The sequence below is a fragment of the Lepidochelys olivacea genome (genome assembly GCF_965140295.1).
Source record: "Lepidochelys olivacea isolate rLepOli2 genome assembly, chromosome: 5".
NCBI lineage: Eukaryota > Metazoa > Chordata > Testudines > Cheloniidae > Lepidochelys > Lepidochelys olivacea.
Genome location: NC_140415.1, coordinates 10,928,884 through 10,954,010, shown reverse-complemented (window position 1 = coordinate 10,954,010; position 25,127 = coordinate 10,928,884). Strand labels below are relative to the sequence as shown.

The 25,127-nt window shown below is 43.0% G+C and overlaps 1 protein-coding gene across 2 annotated transcripts in view; it reads left to right on the top strand.

The window, feature by feature from the left end:
* Positions 1 to 730: 730 nt before the first annotated feature.
* The window catches only part of RIT2 (Ras like without CAAX 2), a 273,033-nt gene continuing 248,636 nt past the window's right edge, over positions 731 to 25,127 (top strand). For both annotated transcript variants that reach the window (XM_084627652.1, XM_084627651.1), the window contains exon 1: positions 731 to 886. In XM_084627652.1, the coding sequence (XP_084483778.1) occupies positions 784 to 886 (103 nt within the window). In that variant the 5' untranslated portion in view covers positions 731 to 783. The remainder of the gene's footprint in view (positions 887 to 25,127) is intronic.

The window sequence follows — 25,127 nt, the reverse complement described above, 5'->3', positions numbered from 1 at the left end:
TCAGTCATTGTCCAAACACTCACAAATAATTAGTGATGTTTCTCAAATAGTGGCCATTTTTAATGACAATTTTTTGAAGCTTTTCATGGGAAGAAAAATCAAATGTCTACAAATAAGCATACTTCAAACTCAACACTTCTACCTGTGAATGATACGAAAACAATGGATGCTATGGAAAATCCTAATGTGGAGAGGTTGTGTTATTTGTGAAACCATTGAAAAACAGAAAAAAAAGAGTATTTTATAAAGCTGTCTCTTATTTTTCTGGAAATGGATCATTCAACCGAGTGCAAATCTGGCAACTTCAGTCAACACAGGTTAACGCCCCAGTGGCAAAGCAACTGGCTGTTACACCTCCATTCTCTCTTTAAAATAAAATAAGTTCTGCATTGAGAAGCTTAAGAATTAAGAGATATGTGATAAATTTTTTCCCCCTGAGGCTCCGCTTAGTTAAAATCTAAAGACATAGCAACACCCATATGCAGCAGAGCTCCTGAGTCTTACAAAACTGCTTCTGTCCAGGAAGAGACACATAGAGAGAATGATACAGAGATGGGAGGGGGCAGAGAGAGATTTTTATTGGAAGCTGTTAAAGTGGTTGCTATGAGACCTTCTCCAGCTACCGCAGGAACAGCCGTGAGTGTGAGGCTGATAAATCATACCTCTTGTATCATACCTTTCTTTTTTTTTATTTATGCTGCTTTTATAGTTGTTTAAGATCAGAGCAAGCACTTGTCAGTTGCTTTTTCCTCCTTCTCACTCTCCTCTGGTCCCTTGTGCAAGATGGAGCTAGAAAATGAAATGATCAGCTCCTCCAGCAATTCTTCAGCAGGCTCCCGGGAGTACAAGGTGGTGATGCTGGGAGCAGGGGGAGTTGGCAAAAGCGGTAAGTTTTTAATTAACAGCAAGGGGTGGATCAGAGTGTAAACTTCTGAGAACAAGAATGGCTTGATAAGGGGCTTGTTCCCCACCCACAGTTCAGTTGAAGATGGTTTGGATTAAAAAATATTGAAATTAACGACTGGGGGCATGAGTCAGCTTAATTTTGTTGCAGAGAAAAATGTTGTAATCCTTTTTTTTTTCCTTAGCCAGCCTTCTCTTTCCTTTACAGACATTGGGGTCCAGTCAGCCTGCTGCTGTTAGCTTACTGTTCCGTTCTGCCTGTGACAATGCCACTGTGGCACTTTTTAAGGGGTACCGGCATGTTGGACAGTGTAGGTATAACTTGTGGGCCTGTAAATCATCCTTCATAGAGGCACGTGGGAGAGACCACTTGCAAAACCGACTGCCAAGTCAGGTCTGCAGTGGAAAGTGAGGAGGATGACACAGCTTCTAAGTTACTTCTTTACTGTGTGACATTATGGCTCTGCTGGTGGTACTCGCACCTCCTGTCTGGAAAGTTATAGGATGCATATCTGAGTGTCTCTCCAGGTCAGAAGGCTGATACCCAGCATATTTGAATATCGCTGTCCAGTGCTGGCAAGACATGATATTGTCTGCGGTGGCATCTCTTCAGAGGAGCTATGATTTTTTCTCCGGACGAGGTTTTCTTTTTCTCAGATATTATCACCTTTTGATTTATTGTCACTGACACTAACGTTCCCTGATCTTTAAAAAAAGCAAAGAAAAGACTTTGCTGAGCATGCAGTGTCTGCCTGGTAGCCAGCATATTTAACCCAGCACAACAAGTATATAATTAAATCTGCGGGAAATGACTATACAACTGGGATACAGTATTTCACAGACTAGCCTCCATGCAAGTCGGAGGGCAGACAGAATAAGCAAGCTGTAAAACTAAACTACTGATATTGCAGACAAGCCAAACACTGTTTGCGACCTACCTGGTAAGACTAGATGTAGATAGTTATATTTTAAGTAGTGAGGACATCATTCTCTATATCCATATGCTATAGCCAGTGTTCCATTTGGTTTTAGTTTTAGGGTTGCATCCTTCATCTAAGAGGACTATACCCCCTCAATATTAATCTAACCAAGCCAGTGACAATTTTTGCAGTGGTATATTGAGAAACAATTGCTGTTCGCTACATAAAACATGAACAATTGGGCTTCTTATGTTAGTTTACTGCATGTATTTCCCAACTCACTTTTCTGCAGCAAGCAGGATCTCTGTGAAATATCTTTCCTTTGTAACTTTCAACAAAGCCATGCTTGTTTTTGCTGAGAGTATCCCAAAGGTGGCAGCAATTTTGTCCACCTTGTCTATGCAAGCACCATTTATTTTAAAAGAGCAGTTCCCCAACCGCTGTGACATTTCAAAGTAAAGATATACATGCTGCAATATTCATAATGGAATTGGATTGTGGGAGATGAATCTCAGATACAAATTAAGGAAACTTCAACAAGTTAATAATTTCTAGTATTTGAAACATCATGATGCCTACATGAAGCTTATTCCAACTAATCCAAATCTTCTTGGTTTGGAAATTAAATTGATGGCTTCATTTAAACAAGACTTCTTCTAATATTTTTGATCTTCTAATTTCCTGATCCAGCCCTGGTTGGAAGCAAGCAAAGCAGATGGAGTGTGTGGAGCGGGGCGGGGGGATTAGAACAAGGAGCAATGGTCTCAAGTTGCAGTGGGCAAGGTCTAGGATCCAATGAAGTGAGCTGTAGCTCACGAAAGCTTATGCTCAAATAAATTGGTTAGTCTCTAAGGTGCCACAAGTACTCCTTTTCTTTTTAGAAAACACTGTTTCACTAGGAGGGTGGTGAAGCACTGGGATGGGTTACCTAGGGAGCTGGTGGAATCTCCATCCTTAGAGATTTTTAAGGCCCAGCTTGCCACAACCCTGGCTAGGATGATTTGGTTGTGGTTGGTCCTGTTTTGAGCAGGGGGTTGGACGACAAGACCACCTGAGATCTCTTCCAACCATAATCCTCTATGATTCTATGAAAATTAAGAGTTATATTGCAAGCCCCATACTCAAACTGAGTAATGCATTAAACAGCCTCACTGAATTCCGTGGGACTACTCATGTTGTCAGTTATTGTTCAACATGATGATGGAGTTCACAATCTGTCCCCATATGAACATTTATTGACATTGAAAGACATAGATTTTGTTGAATTTTGAAGTAAAGGTAAAGTTCAGGCAATTCCTTATCTTATGCAAAATAACTCATAGACTCTAAGGTCAGAAGGGGCAATTATGATCATTTAGTCTGACTTCCTGCACATTTCAGGCCACAGAACCACACCCACCTATTTCTGTAATAGACCCGTAATCTCTGGCTGAGTTATTGAAGTCCTCAAACCATGATTTAAAGACTTCAAGTTACTCATCCGTACATACAACACAGATATTGGCAGCTAGGTAACCTCTACTTCCTCACAGTCATTCCTGGCCTGGAAACTACACAGGAACTTATTCATTTGGTGTCACTGGTGTATTATGAAATCAATTATATAAAAAAGCTCTGCAGATAAGTTTTTCTCTTCTTTTAAGCATCTGCACTTCTGGCTTTGTATGGATTTGTAAGGAGGAGGGCAGAAATATAATAAGAAAAATGGCTTCAAAGGGGTCTTAAGATGCCCCACCTAGGTTTGCAAAGCCAAGACTTTTGGTTGCATATCTTAAACACGATAAACTCAACAATCAAATGTAGGGGTTTTATTTATCACTAAGGTGCTTCTTTACTAGACTAGTGCTCAGTTCTGCTTTCATTTACCACCACATTAATATCATTGGTATAAATGGAAGAAGAATGTGGCTCAACTTTACAAGTACTAGGGAAAATATCAGCAATAAAATACCAATCGTTATGCAAAAGAATCACCTGCTTTGGGATCATAAGAACATAAACAGCCATACTGGATCAGACCAAAAGATCCATCTAATCCAGTATCCTGTCTTCCAACAGAGGCCAATGCCAGGTGCCCCAGAGGGAATGAACAGAACAGCTAACTTGCTCCAGGTTGGCAAAAGGTTTTGATCAAACCTAGGTGCAGTTTTGAATTAACCTGGAATGATTTATGGCTTGTACAGAAATCATGTGAGATTTTCTGTTAATCGTCATTTTGGATGGGGAAAATAACAGGTGAAATATACTGAAGTTTGTTCCTGTTCTGAAACTGAAAGTGAAATCTGGATGTTGTGAACCCATTTATATCAAATCCAAAATCATAATGTATATACACATTCCCATGAAGATGGCAACAAAAGTTGATTTAGTTGGGGTTGGTCCTGCTTTGAGCAGGGGGTTGGACTAGATGACCTCCTAAATTCTCTTCCAACCCTAATCTTCTATAATTTCTATGATTCTATGATTGAAAAGCCAATGGAAAAATAAGGGCAGAAGTCAACTGAAAATTGAGCTGTTACCAATGGGGCTGACAGATTTCTGCTGAAAATCCTGGTCCAGGGAGAGATGAAACATGGCTGGAACCCCAAACCTGAACGTTTTCAATCTTTAGGTGGAGTCAGCTTTGGGATTTGAATCTCAAGATAAAAACCTGTCACTGTAGTTTTAGTTACAGACTGGAATGCAAAACTAGCAGAAGCCTAGTTTCTGGTTCTGACTGGATAGTAGTGAACTGTTTTTCTTGCAAGATTGTGGGCTAAAATGGCAGATATCTTAGAAGAGCCAATCTCACAACACTTATCCCATTCAGTGTAGCAGAAATCTTACAGGAAGAGCTAATGAGATCTTAATGGTGGGGCACCCAAAGTTAAACCCTATTTTCAGAACCCAAATCTCGAATCCTATCCTAAATCCCAACTAAAATCAGATCTGAACATCACCTCTTAGCTCATCGCTAGTTAAGAATAGTGATGTATTAACTTCAAAAGATTTTAAGGATTCTGAATTTAAGGTCCCCAAATTTGCAATTTCATTCAACAAACAATAATTACATCGATTTTACTCTGGGGCAGGGAGAAGCCAATTTAGTCTTATGGGTTTATTTCAATTAAGGTACAGAAATAAAGCTACACAGGCATATTATAACTGGGCAAGTAGTTTCACTATAGTTAATGAGGAAGTAACAGTGTTCTGTCCTTCAAAAGTAAACTGACCGCTGTATATTATATTTTGAAAAAAGAGATCCCTTTCTGAGTTCTAGAGAAATACTAAAATGTTATTTCAAGCAGTTTGGGGCTGAGACTAAGTAAAGCCATTCATCATTCACTGCTTTGATTCAAGATGGACCCAAAATCTGCACTTTGAAACCCTGCTGCCTTTGAGGCCATTTGGACCTGAAAGCAGATTTTGCATTGGCCCCTGTTTTATAATGATCTGTACTAAAATCCCATCTCCAAACTTATCCTGTGTTGGCTTGTAAGATTCACAAACCTTAGTTAGTCTTTTGACAAAGTGTGTGTATGTGAGAGAGAGAGAGATAGAGAGAGAGACTAGAGAGAGAGAGAGAGAGAGAGAGACTGGGTTTGTTTATAAATATTATTCATAGCTCTGGGCTTGGTTGGTGAATCTAGTTCCAGGATAGACCCCAGCTAAGCAACACAGTCTAACCAGCTTGGTTTAATCACCTATTTTATTCAGTAATACACAAAAGATAAACAGAACAGCCTCTGAATTCTGCAGGCTATTCATTTCCAGCTTAATTTTAGCAACACCAATAATAATTAATTATAACACACTCTGTGAAACATTTGTATAAGCCTCTCAGGTAATTATTGCTAAGCATAGCATAAAGAACAAACAAGTTGAGCTATCCTAACATTTGAATAAAATAACTCTGCCTCACAAGGGATGTTATTTCCTAAAGGATGCTTCAATCTGGTCAGTTTTGTCTATCTCCTGAAAGAAGTCAGACCTGCTGAATGAACATGATCGGCTATGTTACTCATAATACCATTTAGACATAGCCAATCTATTGGTGGTAAAAGGTGCTGGATTGGAACATACTGGAGTTGCCCCCTCACCTGAGCTAAAGGGATCATGTCTTGGGTCAGAAGTAGAGCTTTTCAAAAACTTTGCATTGAAAGAGTTTTTTTAGAATGGAAAATGGCTTTTTTTTTTCTCTCACAAGAAATGAGCATGCTTGAGAAGTGTTCAGGTTGTCATTGGAAAAATGAAAATCTGACTACATAAATGTTCATGGGACTAGCAACCCCAAAACCCAAATATTTTCTGCAAGAAAACCCACACAATTTTTGATTGTCAGGTGTTCAACTAAAAACCAGAGAAATTATGAGGAATTTTTTTTTGCATGCACACACAAAGAAAAATGCCTTTCCTGACCTGATCTAGTCAGCAGTATTTAACTGTTCCACGGTCCATTCATTCTGTTCGCGCTCTCTGATGCCGACAGCTGAACAAATGCCCCAGTCCTGCAAACATTTAAGCAGGTGAATAGTCCATTGATTTCAGGATATTTTTCCAGAATCAGGACCAGCCTGGGTTTTTGGGAGGTGAAAATGTATGCTCTAGGAACTGGACTGAAACCACAAACTCATACCACTTGAGTTTATAAACAGTCTTTTAGTGGGGCAGTTTCTCTGTCCTGCTCTGCTCCCCCTCCAGGTAGTGCAAAGGAGTAGAGCTTGCTTTTCCCGGGGGATTTCTTCAGTGGTGGGGGGTCCTCAGGAAATGTAGTGACATTATAATGAGCCCGTACACCATCTGCCTTACAGGTACACCACAGGATATATGTTAGGAAGTTGGCTGTAGCATTGTGGGCTCTGGCTAAGCACAACTGCTGGATTGTCCCTTGGGGACTATTGCAAAGTGGTACAAGTTAGAGCACTCCCCAGGGTTCTACCAGGGCCAAGAAGAGAAACAAATCTCTGAGCATAAACTTGAGGAATCAGACAACCTGGTCCAGTAACTCCAGTAACAGTTTCAAAGTTCATATCTGCACTTCAAACAAATTGGGCACAGTTCACCTCTGCTATAACTCAGTGAATTTAGATTTACTAGATTGGTGTGGCACAAAACATATCCACTATGCAATGTACACCACACAGTACTACATTTTGCAGAGTATTAGGTCTTAAACCTGCCTTGTGATCAATACAGGGGCAGCACTCACCCTCTACATATCACAGTGCAGGACTGGACTTTTGTGTGGTATTACACAATAGATCACAGCTGCTCAAGGAAGGGATTGATTTCTCTGAGTGGAGAGTGATGAGCACTCTGTGGATGCTACTGAAACGGAATAATAAGAACACATACAGGATTGTTTCAGATCAATCAGTAAAACTTGCCTCCACCATAAAATTCTTCTCCTTCCTTCTTTTCTAACCCACCTTCAAACTACCCTTTTAAGAGAAGGTCTAGGAAAACAGACTGGCCTGTGGTGTCAACAAATGTGAGCTCTGCTCAACCTGATGGGAATGGCATGTCACTAGTTATATGTCTAAACGACTCCTTAAATAATTTCAATAAATCCGTTTGGTTATAGTACAAAGTGGGGGTGAGGATGGGAGAGGGGATGCCTTTGAAAGTAGCTGCAGAAGTAAAAAACACAAAAGGTGTGGTTGTGACCCTTGCAGGTGTGTAATTTTTAATCCTATGCCAGGCTATTTATCATGGGGTGCAGCATAGGGGAGAGCACAACTTTTAAGAGGCTGCTGTTTCCTCTCCCCCACATATGTGAGCAAAGCCTTGACTCTGCCCACAATGTGCCAGCCTGCTTGGCTCAGCCAGCACAGTGGAAGAAATAATCTGTACCTGACCCTGGGTTTACTCACATTACTTGCCCACAGATACAAGAGGAGAGACAGGGACCAGATTGTTACTCCTAGGCCATGTCTATGCTCCAAACGTCTGCTGGAATAGTTATGTCAGTCAGGGTTGTGAAGAGGAGAGATCCCTGGCCAACACAGCTAACCAGTCAAAAGCCCGTAGTGCAGACGCAGCTATAATTGCAACATTACACTTTTATCAATATATTTTGTAACAAGGCAGCCTGCCCCATTTAAAGGCCTGGAGGGTCAGCCCTGTACAATTAGCCCTGCCTTGCTACGGCATTGCTGGATGCTTGGACTTAAGAGGAGGATGGGAGAGGAGCTCTCTCCCATCCCAGGGATATGAGAGAGGCATTGGATCCAGAAACCAACCCACCTGCAGAGATGGTGTATGCAACAGACATACCAGGGATAACAGTAGCCCCTCCCTACGCTACTGCACAGATTAATCTATGAGGGGCTGGATGAGATAGAGGAGAGGGTTTCTGTGGCTGATGATCATGGAGCAGAGGTCTTTGCCCAACAGAGCAGCTCTCAAATTCAGATGACAAAATGCTTGCAGGTGCCGGAACTGGCTATGCTCCAGGCAGCAATGAGTGCTGTAAAATAGGGGCTCAAAGGTGAGCTTCCCTTGTAAAAGCAGAGAGGGTATTGATAACTGGAAAGCAAGAGCTGGGTTCTTTAACTAATGGGAAGCCGGAGAAGGCTGGGTTTAGAGACCAGGTCTTGTGTACTGAACAGTTTAAAGACATTCTGACAACCCCAGAAGAGGCCCCACAGCTCCAAGAGGGAGTAATGTGTAGTCTAGTGACAGAACTGTGTGAGCCCCTGGCAGAGATAAAGGCCAGGGAGCAGAAGCTTGAGGCCACATGATGTGCAGTGGGATGCCAGACGGTCCCTAATGGAGAAGCAGAAGATTGTAGTCACTGGCTCACTCCCTCTCAGTATACCTGGTGGCAACTGATAAACGAGCACCAGAAGACACTAAGGGAGAGGAGCCTTCTAATTTCGATGGTCAGTAAGCTTGAGGGGGAGCTAAAGCATCTACAAGCACAGAACCCACCACAGCCCTGAGGCAGAAGACATAAATAAATCAGATCTGAAGAGTACAGGAGAGGACCTTCTAGATTATAGAGCTTGCCCTCAGGCTGGGCAAGGGGGGTGGAAGAATGTAATAAGTGATCTGGGGCCAGCCAGTCCTGCTCAGTTAGCTATGTCCCTCAACACCTGTGCTGGGAGTTGGACTTAAAAGGAGGACAGCCCAGCAGTTGAGTGATGACTGGGGAAGAGAGCAGACAAACTGCTCCTACCTGGGCATGGGAAGCCTGATTGAGGGCTAGGAGCTCTCTGAGGAGTGTTCCAGCCAGAGCCCTTTGTAGGAGGGTGGGCCTGGACTGGATGATTGAACAGACCAGAGAACATGTACCTGTTGGGGGGTGCTGAGACAGCCCATTGCACCTTGGGCCTGCCTGTAAGGAAGGGGGCTGTATGCTGAACCTGACTAGGTCAAAGATTTCTTTCCTTTTGTGCTTTTGCTGTACTTTATCTAAGGGACTCTGTTACCCGGGGAGGGGTTGAATTTTCTAATGTGGCTTGGCTGGAGGGTCAAGTCATATCTGTGGCTGGAATAGTCCAAAGAACATGGTGGGGAAACTGAGGCAGAACGGCTGCAATGCCACACTGTGCTACAAGGGGGTGCTCTGGAATGGTGAGTCTTGTGATAAGTTTATTTCTCTTGGGGTGGGGCTGGAATAAGATATACCAGCAAAAGCAATTTTGCTAATTTACTCTGCATCCACACTCAGAGTGCTTTTCTGGTGTAGTCCTATACTGGCATAAAGCAGACATGACCTTAGACACAATCTTGTTCCTGATCTGCTCCTGGTTAAACACAACTACACATTGCCCCTTACTTAGACTTTTAGTAAAGCCACAATGTAGCTCCAAATGGCTTCTAGAGGTTAAAAAGTGTGGGTGAAATTCTGTCACCTGAACTCTCACTGAGTACTACCTTCTAGAATAAGTAGGTCACAATGATCTCAAAGACACAGTTGGAGGACTTGGGTACTAGCCAGCATGACTTAGCTTGAAAAACAGTGGCCCTTTGAGTGCATACACTTCTAGCAGATTGTAATGAATGGTGGCTGACTTTGTCTCTGTTTCAGAAGCCGTTTTAACTAACAGGTTTGGAGTTTACTTTTGTGCTGCTGTTGCTGTACAAACTCCTCTTTCCTAGTGAATGACATGTGAGCCATCCATGTATGGATTAATAAATAGACACATTAATAAATAATTGTTCCCTCTCTTTTCTGCCTGAAGAACGGCAACATGTTTGTTATCCACTTGGCAGGATGAAGCACTGGCTCATTCATTTATTTTATGAATTTGGACAAGACATCAGGGACAGAATTGTTTGCCTCAGGGATGAGAGTTAAAGATATTTCATTACTGTGGCTGTTCACGCCCTTCAGTAGCTTTAGAGGAGGAGGAGTCCATTGTGGTTCTCATGTGTACGTTTAATAGGATGATTTCTGTAGGTCAAATACCAATTGACTATTGAGAACACTGTACATAAGACCATAACATAAAAATGGCCATACGAGGTCAGACAGATGGTCCATCTAGCCCAGTATCCTGTTTTCTGACAGCGGCCAGTGCCCGATGCTTCAGAGGGAATGAACAGAACAGGGCTATGTCAAGTTATTCATCCCATCATCCAGTCCCACTTTCTGGTAGTCAGAATTAGGAAAGAGCAGACTCGCTGGTGTGGTGCCTCCTGCTGGTCATCTTGGGAATTAGCTCAACTCCAGCTCCACAGCGCCTTCTGGTGGCCGGTGACTCGCCTGCCTCAGGCCCCGATATCCCTCCCGGACCCCAGTGCCCTTTACCTCAGGGTTCTGCCCCAGCAGTACCCCCAAACTCTGGGTCTCCCCTCCTAGGGGAACTTCCAACCCTCTAAGCCCACCTTGTCTCAGTGGCTACTGCCAGTTATCATCTAGCCCCCTCTCACTGGGGCAAACTGCAGTCTGTAAAGGCCACTCATCACCGGCAAGGGGGTTGGACCAGCTGCCTCTGCCTAACCCCAAGTTGCACATTCCAGCCCCAGTACCCGCATAGGCCTTTCTCAAGGCCTCAGCCTGGGGAGTTGCTAGGCTGGAGCTCCCCAGCACCTCTTGCCCTTCCCCAGCACTGCTCTGCTTCAAGTACCTTATTCCCAGGCAGCCAGGTCCTTCTGTTTCCACAGCTAGAGAGTGAGTGAGACAGCTCCTCCTTGAGCCCTTATAACAGGGCCAGTTGTGGCCTGGTTGGGGCATGGCCCCAGCTGTGGCTGCCTCCCCAATCAGCCTAGCCTTTTCCACCGCAGTGGGGTAACTGCCCCACTACACAGAGGTTTAGGGACATCCAGAGCAGAGGGCTGTGTCCCTGACCATCTTCACTTATAGCCATTGATGAGCCACCTTTCCTCCATGTCTAGGCTTCATCCTTCCACTGATCACTAGCCCACCTAAGGCCTGAATCAAGGAAGCATTTAAGCACATGATTAAGTCATAAGAACTGTATGCAGTCCCAGTCCCTTCAATACCTGAAAGCTGCTGCTGAATTGGAGAGAGTTCAGAGAAGATCAACAAAAATGATTAAAGTGCCTAGAAAATTTGAATTATGATTCCAGATGAGTAAAAGACCAATATTTGTATAGCTTGGACAAACAATATACCATGATTCTTCACTGTGTTACTTACACATGGATAAAATGGTGTAATGTAGTCAAGAATCAGGCTCAGTGTCTACACTGGAGATGACAGTCTATCATATTTCAAGTGTGTAAATATCAAGGAAGAGAAGGAACTGGTGGAAGCACTCATGAGCATTTGGCTAGGAGGAATGGAATGAAATGTTTAGATAAAAGCTAAGAACATGTATACACATTCAGTCTATCTATAAGGGGTTCACTCCCTGTCGTTTCTAGGAAGGTAGGGTATCTATCTGTAACTATTTGCTAAGAGTGAGGTTGATTAGATTGTGGAATAGTCTCCCAAGGTTGGTGGAAGTCCCAGCCCAGGTACCGTTTTTAGCTGAGCTAAACAGAATGCAGGAGAATGAACTGTAGAGACCAGTCCTATACTGTCAAGAGAACGGATCAGGTGACTAGAAGAGCTTTTCAGTCTCTAATTTCTATAATTATCCTGTGTTCCTCTCTGCCACTGGGGAGAGTCCTGCACACACTTAGGTACTTGAAGTCAACAGGACTAATCACATGTGTAAAGTTACTTACATGCCTAGATGTTTACAGGAATGGTGCCTTACGCTGTGTCTATGATTCACAATGCTGAATGTCGAGCTTCTGTATGGCACTAGTGAAAAATGAAAATCAGCCAATTACTGTGACAGTGGTCTGGTTTGGAATTGGGGATTTGGTTCATCCCCGTGCTCCACTGATTCAGGGTCTACCTGTCACACACACTCAGGACAGCTGAATCATGATGGATGTGAATGTAAGTCACCAGCGGTTACATGAGCATATCTGGTTTTCACCTGCAGACTGACTCAAAGAGGTTTTCCAGTCACAACTGTAGATGGGGACTATGTTGTTACCATTTTCTTTTCACTTCTAATTGGTTCTTATTAAGGAAAGGAAGCCTTTTGACTAAAGGAGTCTAGCTACAAAAGCCTCCATATGGAAACATTTCTGTTCTGCTGGTCCCAAGTAAACTCCGAAATAAGGAAATAAACAGGGCTACATGACAATGATTGGGCACTGTCAGTCCCTTTGCTGTTCACCATCTGCGAGGCAGCCACAGGGGGCTGCATTTTCCATTCTAACACATCCCTGCTGCTGAGCCAAGCCATCTGCAGTTCAGGGCACTGCTGTAGTTAGGATGAAGAGGGGAATTCATTAGAGACCCTTCAAAGCACAATTAGGAAAGAATGTGTGTTTTGTTTGTTTGTTTGTTTTTTCTGCTGCTTTCATTGACTCTCCTATGCTTTCCCTTTCACTTCTCTGTCCTTATCCTTTTCCACTTTTAATTTCTCCACTGACTTTAATTAAATTCCCCCTACACCTGCAAGCTTTTTTTTTTTTTTTTTTTGTTCTTCCTGTGTAAAGAGAAGCAAGGGAAGTCTTCAGACTCACACAGTTCTACTGACAGGTTCTACGTGCTTTCAAAGCACTGTGCAGGGGCTTAGCTGAGGAGCACTCACCGACTCAGGAAGCCACCTTGCTGCAGTTTACTCACAACATACCTGACCGTGGGTCAGATCCCAATGGAGTGACACCGATTGATGTCAGCTGAGGAGCCGGCTCAAAATATTTCATGTCGAAGTCACCAGCTTGCCTGCCTCCTCCCATATAAATATACATAGGCAGAAGCTGTAATTCAGTGAAAGAGTATTCCCAGAATTGTATGCCGTGTAGCTGTAGCTGTGTCTGTCCCAGGATATTAGAGAGACAAGGTTGGTGAGGTCATATCTTTTATTGGACTAACTTCTGTTGGTGAGGGAAACAAGCCTTCAACCCACACAGAGCTCTTCTTCAGGTCTAGGAAAGGTACTCTGAGCATCATAGCTAAATGCAAGGTGAATTTGATCACTCTGTATCTGACCAATCAGTTCTCATCCTCAAAGGAAACCTGCACAACACTTTCAAAAGATCAGAGGGGTAGCCGTGTTACTCTGTTTCCACAAAAACAACGAGGAGTCCAGTGGCACCTTAAAGACAAACAAAATTATTTGGGCATAAGCTTTTGTGAGTAAAAATCCCACGTCTTCAGATGCATGGAGTGAAAATTACAGATGCAGGCATTATTATACTGACACATGAAGAGAAGGGAGTTACCTTACGAGTGGAGAACCAGTGCTGACAAGGCCAATTCAATCAGGTTGGATGTGGTCCACTCCCAATAATTGATGAGGAGGTGTCAACACTAAGAGAGGGAAAGTAGTGAGCCAGCTACTCCCTGTCCTTATTCAAGCCCAAATTAATGGTGTTAAATTTTTAAATGAATTTTAGTTCTGCAGTTTCTCTTTGAAGTCTGTTTTTGAAGTTTTTTTTTGTTGCAGGATGGCTACTTTTAAGTCTGTTATAGAATGTCCAGGGAGATTGAAGTGTTCACCTACTGGGTTTTGTATGTTACCATTCCTGATGTCTGATTTGTGTCCATTTATTCTTTTACGTAGAGACTGTCTGGTTTGGCCAATGTATATGGCAGAGAGGCACTGCTGGCATATATCACATTAATAGATGTTCAGGTGAATGGTCCCCGGATGGTGTGGCTGATGTGGTTGGGTCCTCTGATGGTGTCACTAGAGTAGATAGGGGGACAGAGTAGGCAACAAGGTTTGTTACAGGGGTTGGTTCCTGTGTTAGTGTCTCTGTGGCATGGTGTGTAGTTGCTGGTGAGTATTTGCTTCACGCTGGGGGGCTGTTTGTAAGCGAGGATGAGTCTGGGAGCTTAAATTCAAAAGATGAACCTGAGAGCTTAAATTCATAACTCTGCTAGACACTAAAAATCATGGACTGAACAGAGACACAAAATTTCTGGATTATTACAACTATCTGTAACCCACTAACCTCCTCTTTTTATCCTATGACTGCAGAGGTGTTGACGGCCCACACTACCCTGAATGGTCCCTTAGAATATGTGCTAACTACTTATGCTAAACAATCTGTACCACTTTGCATTTAGCTGTGATGCTTGGAGTACCTTTCCTAGACCAGAAGAAAAAGAGAGTTTGTGTGGCTCAAAAGCTTGTCTCTCTCACCCACAGAAGTTGGTCCAATAAATGATATTAACTCCCACACCTTTTCTCTCTATTCCAAGAATTGTTCAATTGGGATTGTGGTGTTTGCACCCTACTATGGGCAACCCAATTTTCTGCTCATGTTCCCCATGTGTTCACACTAGTGAAGATCATTAACTTGACTATTTACAGAAAGTAAAGTAAAAAGGGGGGAAACAAATTTAAATTTGAAAACTTTAATCAATATCCATTGCATTTCCCCCACCTACCCCAAGTTTTTGATCACAGCAGATTTTAATCATGATCAGCTGGCATGATGCTGCATGTGTTTCCTCCTGGCCTACACTGACCTACAAGGTCATGCTTGATATTGTGTCATCTAACTTGATGCTTAACAATTTGTGTTCAAACACAATAAAGCTTTATAATATAGACAAGCCCATTTACACAGTTTGTTTGCTCTGTGCAGCACAAAAGAACTATGAGTGGAATCTCAGTCTTGGGTTATGTGGATTGGTGCACAGTGAAATACTTTCATTTTACCAGGGCTACTTATCATGTTTCATACTTCCCCATGAGATCCCTGGATTCTTTGAAGGCTTCTTGTTGCTGCCATGGAATTTGGATACCCCTTGAGTGGAATATGCTTAGCTCATGCCAATGGCCAAAATCTACAATATCTTGACTGCAACTTTCCTTAACTGTCTGAAAATCAATAAACCGGAGCTGCAGATTTTTAACTCAAAATGCTTACTGCTGTAAATCAACATAGCCATATTGACTTAAATGGAGTTATGGTGCCTTAAACCAGCTGAGCACCAGGATAACAGTAGCCTAGAGCTTATTCCCTTTGCTGAATTGCTTTAACAGAAACATGACTTCTTTGCTATCTATCTGTGCCCAGGATAGCTAAAAAGCAAATTTACAGTCACTTTCTATGCAACTAAATAAAATTCTCTATCTAAACAATCCCCTGTGTAGTCAATATTCTTCCTCATCTCTGGAGGAGGAGGATGAGACGAGAGGTCAAAATTGGGGCTAGATGGAAAACAACAATTCTGTTTCATGTAAAATTGTGCAGGTTTCAAAAGTTGCTTTCATTCTTCATTGGAATGAAACCAAAGCCTTCCAATTCTTCTGGTGATAAAAATGGGTGAAAAAGCCTTGGAGAATAGTCAATAGCTCAATAGTTAGGGCACTTGCTTGGGATATAGAATACCTAGGGTTTAGTCCCTATTCTGTCAGAGCTGGAGCTTTGACTTGCATCTCAGTCTGCCTCATCCCAGGTAAACTCACTAACCATTGGGTATTCTGCATTTGCTTGCACACTGTCTCTCTGAATTGGGATATGCAAGGAAGTGGGAGAGCAGGATTTATTAAGAGAACAAAACAAGGTGGGAAGAGAATTAATTATATAATCGAGAGCACAAAAGTAGATGAATAGATGCTGGAACATATAAAAGACACAAATAAGAGAGAATAATAAAAACAGAAGGACATTGGAGGGGGATAAGAAAAAACAAAGGTAAGAAGAGTATGGTGAGAGAGAGTTTAAGGCAGTGAGAATTACTCAGATCCCACAACAAGGTCAATGAGCCTCTGCTTTCTGTTCTTACAACATCTACCCCTTTCAATGCTAGCTGCATTACTCCCCTTCCTGAAGGCTGCACGCTTGTGACATCTGTCCTTAGGGGCCAGAACTCATCCCTCTACATTTCACTCCCAGTGGGTTGGCTTCCCAGTAGACTTTGTCCACAGGCTCAAAGTTGACAGTAAGAAGTAAGAGTCACTCTGCCACTATTAGCAAATGAATCACAAACCTTTCTAGGTCAATCCTTTTCTTCCAACCCTGCCAGTGCTTTGGAACAAACTCACCCAGCCTTTAGCCATGATGCTAGCTTATATAAATGCAATGCCAGAGAGAGCAGTGAGTCACTTTGCTGTGTATCCCCCACATACCTCTGAAAGTGGGATGTGGGAACATTTAGGGACTAACTCTGAGTAGTACTAAGTGCCTTTCAACGTCAATGGGAATGTCTCTGTGCTTTGAAGGATCAAACCCTGAGTGCAAATAGAATAATGCATTGTATCACTACTTGGACATATTTTTTTTCCCCCCTGCAGGGCCTGAAAATACAATCAGGCTTCATTTATCCCAAGCCCAAAGAAGCAAAGTGCCACGAAGCAAAGTAAAATGTGCAGCTGTCTCTCTTCTTCTCCTAACCCTCCTTGTTAGAGATCCAGCACATTCACTCATTCTCCTGTCTCTTATCGTTTATTTAAATATGTACTGAAGTAACATCAACCTACTCCTCTTAAAAAGGAGGAGAGATGGCTGTAAGGGGAGCTATAAAAATAAATTGCCAGTGACTATAACCATTGGGGAAAAAACAAAAACATTTCCCTAAGATACAGTCAAGAAAAATGTATTTAAATGTAAAATAATTAAAGTACATTTTCACTTGTTTATTGAAAACTAGTTGTTAAAGCCCTGACATGTTAGTCAAGGATGAATTATTGAAGGCTCTGCCAAACCCATTGAGATAACCACTTTCCACTGATTGACAGTGACAATATATTAAAGGAATAGAATATTTGGTGATTGAATGCCTTTCGTTCCTCAATGTCATCCGCTTGAAAAGGACTACGGATCAAATCAGTTTGTGATATTGGAGTGTTTATTTCTAACGCATCACTGTCCCTGCTGGACGAATCTCAGTCTTTTACATTTCTTAATCAAGTATTTACTTGATTTATCCTTAGCTGATATAAAGGGGCATAGCTACACTGAAGTCAATGAAATTATGCCAGTTTGCATGAGCAGAGTGTCTTGCTCCTTGTTCTATAATTAGGTTGAAAACATAAGAATTAGGGATCCTGCATTGGCACCTGATTCTGTCAGGTTCTAAGCACTTCCTGCCTGGCTCTAAGAATCCTCAATTCCCAGTGAAGTCAATGAAGCTGAGGGCACTCAGCACTTATAGAATTTGGACCCAAAGGGAAGCCTTTCATATCTATGCCATTAATATATGCAGAATAAATAGCATGATGCATGACTGAGAGAGGGAGAGAAATTAGGTTTTATCGTGGTCTTTGCTAGGACACCAAGACTGCTCGGATACTGACCCCGGCAAAACAGAATAGCTAACGGCAGAAATGCTGCTGGAACTTTCCCGAAAGGATTCACCGTGTTCATCAAAGCTTGGTTCAAGTTCAATGCAATGGACAAAATCTCATGAATAATTCATTTTGAAGCTACTGCGTAAACTGTTGATGAAAAATCAGGAAGTGCTTCACAGTGGAATTATTTGTGCTTGTTTCCCTCCCCACCCCCAAACCCCTTCCTTTGCATGGACTTTTAAGTCTGTGGAAGAATTTATGAGGGCTGTGGTAGAGGTAAATTAGTGCCTATTTGTGTTAGTGGGATTTGTGCACCCCACACTGGTTTTCATAAGTTTTATGTTTCTCATAAACTACTTTTAAGTGTAGTGCATGTTAATAAAAAATATTTTTATTAAAAATATGTGGGGTTTGAAGGGCTTTGGTTTGTAAGCAATTGTCTACTAGGCATTTTTCCATTCTTACTCTAATCTTTCTGTATATTTCTTTGAGATTTTTAAAAATCACACACCCTGTAGTAAGTGATAGCTCTGTGACTAATATTATTTGTATTATCATAATGCGTAGGAGCCTCAGCCATGGACCAGGTTAACTATAGATAGAGTGGGACTTATTGTTCCCTCTGTGGCTTCTGAGTCATGTCTGGTTTGCTCAGTGATAAGTGTCAGCTCAGCACCTCTGAGTCGGAATGTGTAACTGCCAGAGATATATGGAAAAAGCAAGCTCTGCCTCATGCATCACAAAGAAAACTGGAAGCTAACTACTGATTACGGCAATCTTTGTTTGCCCTTAACAGTGGAGCAGAAAGAGCACAGCTCAATTTTCAGCAGCTAGGCTTGTTTTGCAGAGCTGGAAGATAGAAAAATGAGGCTTTAATCAAAAGGAGAAACTTTGATCAGGAAACCACTGGCTGGGTGGGTGGGTAAATACACTGGGAATGCTGTAATGACCTGAGGACATTCGTTCCAGGTTGCTGACCAGGGGGTTGGAACGACCAAAGAAGAGACTGGCTCCAGAAATTTTATCCCCTGTTTTACGCTGAGCCCAGTGCTTGCTCATATAAAAGTCTGGGGGTTTAGGGCCTGGTCCAAAGCCAAGTGAAGTCATAGAATCATAGAATATCAGGGTTGGAAGGGACCTCAGGAGGTCATCTAGTCCAACCCCCTGCTCAAAGCAGGACCACTCCCCAACTAAATCATCCCAGCCAGGGCTTTGTCAAGCCAGGCCTTAAAAACCTCTAAGGAAGGAGATTCTACCACCTCCATTCCAGTGTTTCACTACCCTCCTAGTGAAAAAGGTTTTCCTAACATCCAACCTAAACCTCCTGCAACTTGAGACCGTTACTGCTTGTTCTATCCTTACAGGCTCCCCCCCCCCCCCCCAAGAGGAAGCTGGCAACGTGCCTGTTTCACATGGCCCCAGGGCCCACACCATCTCCTCTCTGTCTGTCCCATCTGCTGCTGGAGTCTCTGCAGCTCCAAGGGGGTTGGAATCTTTATATGCACCCCTCCTGGAAGGAAGCTGATGGAACAGCCTGCCCCACATAGCTGCCTTTGGGGTGATTCTAGGGGCCCAATGCCTCGCTCCCTGCTGTGACTGCTAATGCTTTCTGCACTACAGCTTTAAATCTCACTATTAGAGAATTGCCCCAACACAGTATTCCGTAGTGTGTTTGGATCTCACCCACCCCCATTAAAGTCAGGGAGCATACAGTCCTGGCATTAACTGTTAGCTCAATTCCTCTGAGCCAGTCTCATCCACATATGCACATTATTAGTCACCGTACTAGTGCAGCTGAGGCAGGTTTCAGGGTCAGAAGCAGTCTTGGAAGAAAACCTTACTGTTGCACAGGACAGACCCCAGTAGCAGGAGCCTGACAATGCAGCAAAACTACCTCCAGGAAGCAGCTGTCACAGCTCCAGGATGCTGGCCTGGACTTTCAATGCCCAGGTGGTGTTTGCAAAATCTGGGACAGTCTTATCCTGATCAGGATTCTTGGCACCTCTTTAGGTCTCCTGTGGAATTGTGAGTGGCCAATTTCACACTGAGAGGCGTTCAGAGATTATTAGCACAGTCCTTTTATGAGAGACACTAGCCAGTGTCAACATTCCAGGTCGCATCCTTAGCTGATGTAAATATTGAATGAAGCTCCATGGACCATGTATCTATGCTGATTTACACCAGCTGCGGATCTATCTCTATCCTTTTCTTTAACAATCATAAATACACAATAGCCACTTCTCTGTCTGGTTTAGTGCAGTGCAGAAATTCTCATGCATACATGCAGTACCTAAGACCTCATATATTTGCACTGGTTTTGACCGTTCTGTGCATCCTACTGTGTGAGGGTAGAAGTTTCTGTCCATTCATAGTGTTAACATCTGTGCGTACACATGCACTCACTCTTTTTCCAGGTGTGTGTATGACATCAAAAGTTTGGGAAACCTAACCCTCAGACTGCACCCTCATATCTCAGACTGCGGATTTAATTTCTATTGGAATGCACAAATCAGTATGATTAATGACCTCTTTGTTTACTTTTAAATATAAAAAATGGAAGTTGAAATTGCTCTAGCTGCATGAGGTGTTACCGTTGGATTTATATGTATCACTGAGCTAGCAGCTGAAGTATATGCAGAGGGAAAGCTGAATGCCATTGAAAGAATGATGCATATGCAGATAGGAATCTCTACATTAATTTTCCTCTATAACCTCTCCTATTCTTGAGCTGAGAGGAATAGGGCCAGTCTGATACTGACTGCCAAATCTGGAGCTCATTTGTTTTTAGAACATGAAGCCTGTGCCCCTTTCCCAGCTCATTGTTACCTCTGAGGGGCAGTGTGGTCTAGTGTAGAAAGGACATGAATGAGGATGTTTGATTTTATCCCTCAGTCTGCCATTGCACTGTTGTGTGACCATGAGCAATGCACTTCACCTCTCTCTACCTGTGTGACCCCATCCGCAAAAATGGGAATAATGACACTTGTCCTCCTTTGTAAAGTGCTGTGGGGTCTACAGATGGAAAATACTATGTAAAGTTATGGGAAAGCCACCACCACTTCAGATAATTTGTTCCAATGGTTAATTACCCCCACTGTTACAAAATCGATGCCTTATTTCTAGTCTGAATTGGTCTATCTTCAGTTTCCAGCCACTAAATCTTGTTATACCTTCCCCCCACACTAGATTAAAGAGCTGCCTACTGTAACAAACCTCTTCATCATATAACTACTTCTAGACTGTGATCAAGTCACTTTTTAAAAGGGGGAATGTGGGATTTTCAGTTTGATTTTGCAAATGTTTCCCCCCATTTTTAATCCAACTAAAGAGTGGTGGCCATTTTTTAACCAATTTCAAAATTTAAATGTAAAATTGGCAACTCTTAAAATTTCAGTGAAAAAATGTAGACAGTGTTTTCACTCATTTCCCCCCTCCCAGCTTTTTCCAACCAACTTATGGAGAAACAGAGTACCAAACCATACAGAGCCACCCAACTACCTGCAAAGACATATTCCACAGGGTTGGGATGAGCATGCAGCAGAACTGGAACTCTTCTCTTCTGTGAGTGAAGATAACCATCTCAGGGTACTGGACTGGGGAGAACACAGACCTAAATGAATTCCATGTGTATCAATAGAGAGAGCGAGAGCTGTATAATTTCCGTTCAGAATATCAAACATATTAAGCCATTTGTTTACATTTTGATTCTTTCCTTTTGTTCAAAATGCTGAATAACATGTAACCCACTGATGAGTGTATGATATGTCCAGCTGTGATTGGGTGTGCTCCCCACATTGGCCCTGAGAAGGTAGATTAGGCCTAATTAACCTATAGGATACACCAGGAGGAAAGCCAGGGAGAGCTGAGACCTACATGCTGTCAGTACCCAGCTGAGAAGGAACAGGCAGCGCAGGTATAAAGTCAGGGAGCAGGAAACAGAGGGGGGCCTGCTGTCACTCTCTCAGAGGAGGGTGGTTGAGCTGGCAAACTCAGAGGGAGAGGGGGAGCCAGAAGGTACAGCTGGGAAGTAGGAAGGAGTCAAGGGAAAGAGGAACATGGTATGGGAGTGAGCAGGCCACCTTGCTAGAGATAGGGTCCCTGGTTGGAATCTGGAGTAGAGGGTGGGTCCGGGTTCCCCTACCAGCAACGGGAGGGGTGTCATGGTCACAGCAGTGAAGGGAAAACTGCCATTTGTATAGCAGAACTTTGATACCCCAGGAAGGGGGAACCACATAATGATCAGGCTGGAGGGCCGAGTCACAAAGAGGAGGCTGGAGTGAGAGGGACTAGCAGGGTGAGAAACGGTGGGTAGGGACACTGCCAGAGGAGGACAGGACCTGAGAGAGCAAATCCCCTGGATGGTCAGGATGACTCACTACTTGCTGTGAGTGGACCCCCTGTGACAAGAGCTCTGTGAGGAGCTCTGTGTTTCCCCAGGGGTCGGTCCTGGGGCCGGTTTTGTTCAATATCTTCATAAATGATCTGGAGGATGGTGTGGATTGCACTCTCAGCAAATTTGCGGATGATACTAAACTGGGAGGAGTGGTAGATACTCTGGAGAGTAGGGATAGGATACAAAGGGACCTAGACAAATTGGAGGATTGGGCCAAAAGAAATCTGATGAGGTTCAATAAGGATAAGTGCAGGGTCCTGCACTTAGGACGGAAGAACCCAATGCACAGCTACAGACTAGGGACCGAATGGCTAGGCAGCAGTTCTGAGGAAAAGGACCTAGGGGTGACAGTGGACGAGAAGCTGGATATGAGTCAGCACTGTGCCCTTGTTGTCAAGAAGGCCAATGGCATTTTGGATGTATAAGTAGGGGCATAGCGAGCAGATCGAGGGACGTGATCATCCCCCTCTATTTGACATTGGTGAGGCCTCATCTGGAGTACTGTGTCCAGTTTTGGGCCCCACACTACAAGAAGGATGTGGATAAATTGGAAAGAGCCCAGCGAAGGACAACAAAAATGATTAGGGGTCTGGAACACATGACTTATGAGGAGAGGCTGAGGGAACTGGGATTGTTTAGTCTGCGGAAGAGAAGAATGAGGGGGGATTTGATAGCTGCTTTCAACTACCTGAAAGGTGGTTCCAGGGAGGATGGTTCTAGACTATTCTCAGTGGTAGAAGAGGACAGGACAAGAAGAAATGGTCTCAAGTTGCAGTGGGGGAGGTTTAGGTTGGATATTAGGAAAAACTTTTTTCACTAGGAGGGTGGTGAAACACTGGAATGCGTTACCTAGGGAGGTGATAGAATCTCCTTCCTTAGAAGTTTTTAAGGTCAGGCTTGACAAAGCCCTGGCTGGGATGATTTAATTGGAGATTGGTCCTGCTTTTGAGCAGGGGGTTGGACTAGATGACCTCCTGAGGTCCCTTCCAACACTGATATTCTATGATTCTATAAGAGTCTGCTATAGCTCCTTTTCTACAGAGCCTGCTTTTTTAGCTCAAGATGTAGAAAACTCATGTTTTTAGTTCTGGAGGTCCCAATTCAATCCCCAGCGCTGGCCCAGATGGCAGCCACCACAAGTTCAAGTGTTGGATCCTTTCCTACCCTCACCTTTGTTTCAGAACAGTTGCAGTCGAGTCAGGCCATAATATAACAAAGGTCATCATCTGAGACTCTGTATGTATCATTCATTTTTCAAACCAGGCCCTTCATCTTATTTTTTGCACATGATACAAGAGTGAATCTATCAGTATTATAAATTTGCCTATCGCTGTTGTATGTAAGAACCATGAATCTCTGTGGAAGAAATTTTCCCAAATACTTTCTCTTAGTGATACTGCATGCTTCCTTAGATGAAACACACCATAGCAGACAATATTTCTTCTCAAGGCAATACATTTTTAACTACTTAATATCCTAGCTTCCTAAAAAGATGGTTGGATTGGAGCTAACTGACGAGATGCTGAACTGTTCTTTGCTCTTGCTCTGTCAGAGAATTCTACTTGATATTCATAGTATCACTAAAGCAAGTGTATTCAGCAGGTGTCACTATATTTTGAGGACTCAGTGAAAGATGAGTCAGTGCTTCATGGGGCACAGTCATACCTTCTGACATCAGCATCATTCTGTCTTCTGTGCCACTGCTCACTTTCATTGGAGGTTGTCCTGACTGATTTCTTGATATATTGGACTTCCTTCATCATGGTCAATGATCCAAGGGCATGAAAGATTCATCATATGACAACAAACAGTTCATAGTTTATGATGTTTCTTCCCCTTTGGATTAGGCCCAATTACTTACTCTAGGGAGCTGAGCGCAAATGGAATATGACAATTCTGGCACTTCTGTTCCATACCTCCATTCTCTTACGATGGGTGAACATGACATGCACTAGCAGAGTTAAATTATCTGAATAATAATAAAAAGTAATTGCTCTAAGGGAGGGGAGTGGTATGAAGCAAATTAAATTCTGTCCTGACACGTCGAGCAAGACACATACCTGCAACCCTGACTGACAGCTCTTTGTTGTTTTTCAAAAACGGATCTTCTCCATTCTTAAAACACGTGCATAACTAAAATAAACTTTTCTAACCTGTAAATCTGCCTCGGTGCCTCTACAGCTCAGGTACTGTGGTACCTGAGCACGTCACAAACACTAATGAATTAATTTTCACAACAACTCTCTGAGATCAGGATCCCCATCTTATCATTATCTCCATTTCATAAATGGGAAAATGAGGCACATAGAGATCGTTTTCCAAAACGATCAATGTTGAGCTAGTTCTGTTAAGTCAGTGGGAGCAGAGTTAAGCCAACACTGAGTGCTTAAGAAAATCTCACCCTCAGTTCATACAAGCAGGCTGTATCAGATCAAGAAATCAAACCTAGGTTTCCCAAGTCCCTGGCCAATGACTTAACCCCAAGACCATACTTCTTCTTTGAGAGGGGCTATCCAATTTGTACTTCATTTAAGTCAGAATACCTATCAGGATCAGGCCCAGAGGTTCTGCTGAAAAAACAGTCTGGTTCCTTTTATGTTATTTTCTGAAAGATGAAAAACAATCAAAGAGACAAAATGAGAACTTTGCATAACAGGCAGATGAAATATAATTTTAAACTGTCTAGTGGCTGACTATAATAACTGAGCTTAGCAAATTACTTTCCTAAAAACAAGTGGCTGAATCATCTAGTGCAACACCAGTCAATATCATGAACCACAGATGTGTCAAATCTGAACATACATACACCTTTCCAAGCAGGTGCCTGGGACGGCACTCAGAATGGGGCGGCCGTCCGTGTCCTGCGGCGGCAATTCCGCCTTCCTGCCGCGGCGGCTTTTGGGCGGTAGCTTTGGCGACGGCGGCAATTCAGTGGCGATTGCTTGGGGTGGTGAAATTGGTAGAGCCGCCCCTGGTGATAACTGAGCCTCATCCACGCATTTGTCTGCTCCTAGATTGTCACCACACCCCCATGTTTGTTTTTTTTTACTGACTCCCAGTAAATTCAGATTACACAGATAAATCTTGTTAGGTTTGTTCTGCTCTGAAAAGAAGAGGCGTTTTTCTGCTTACAATTCGGGTTTTTTCACTTTCGAAGGGGTGGAGTCAATAACAGCTATTTGACTGCCCTGTGCATTGACCCTT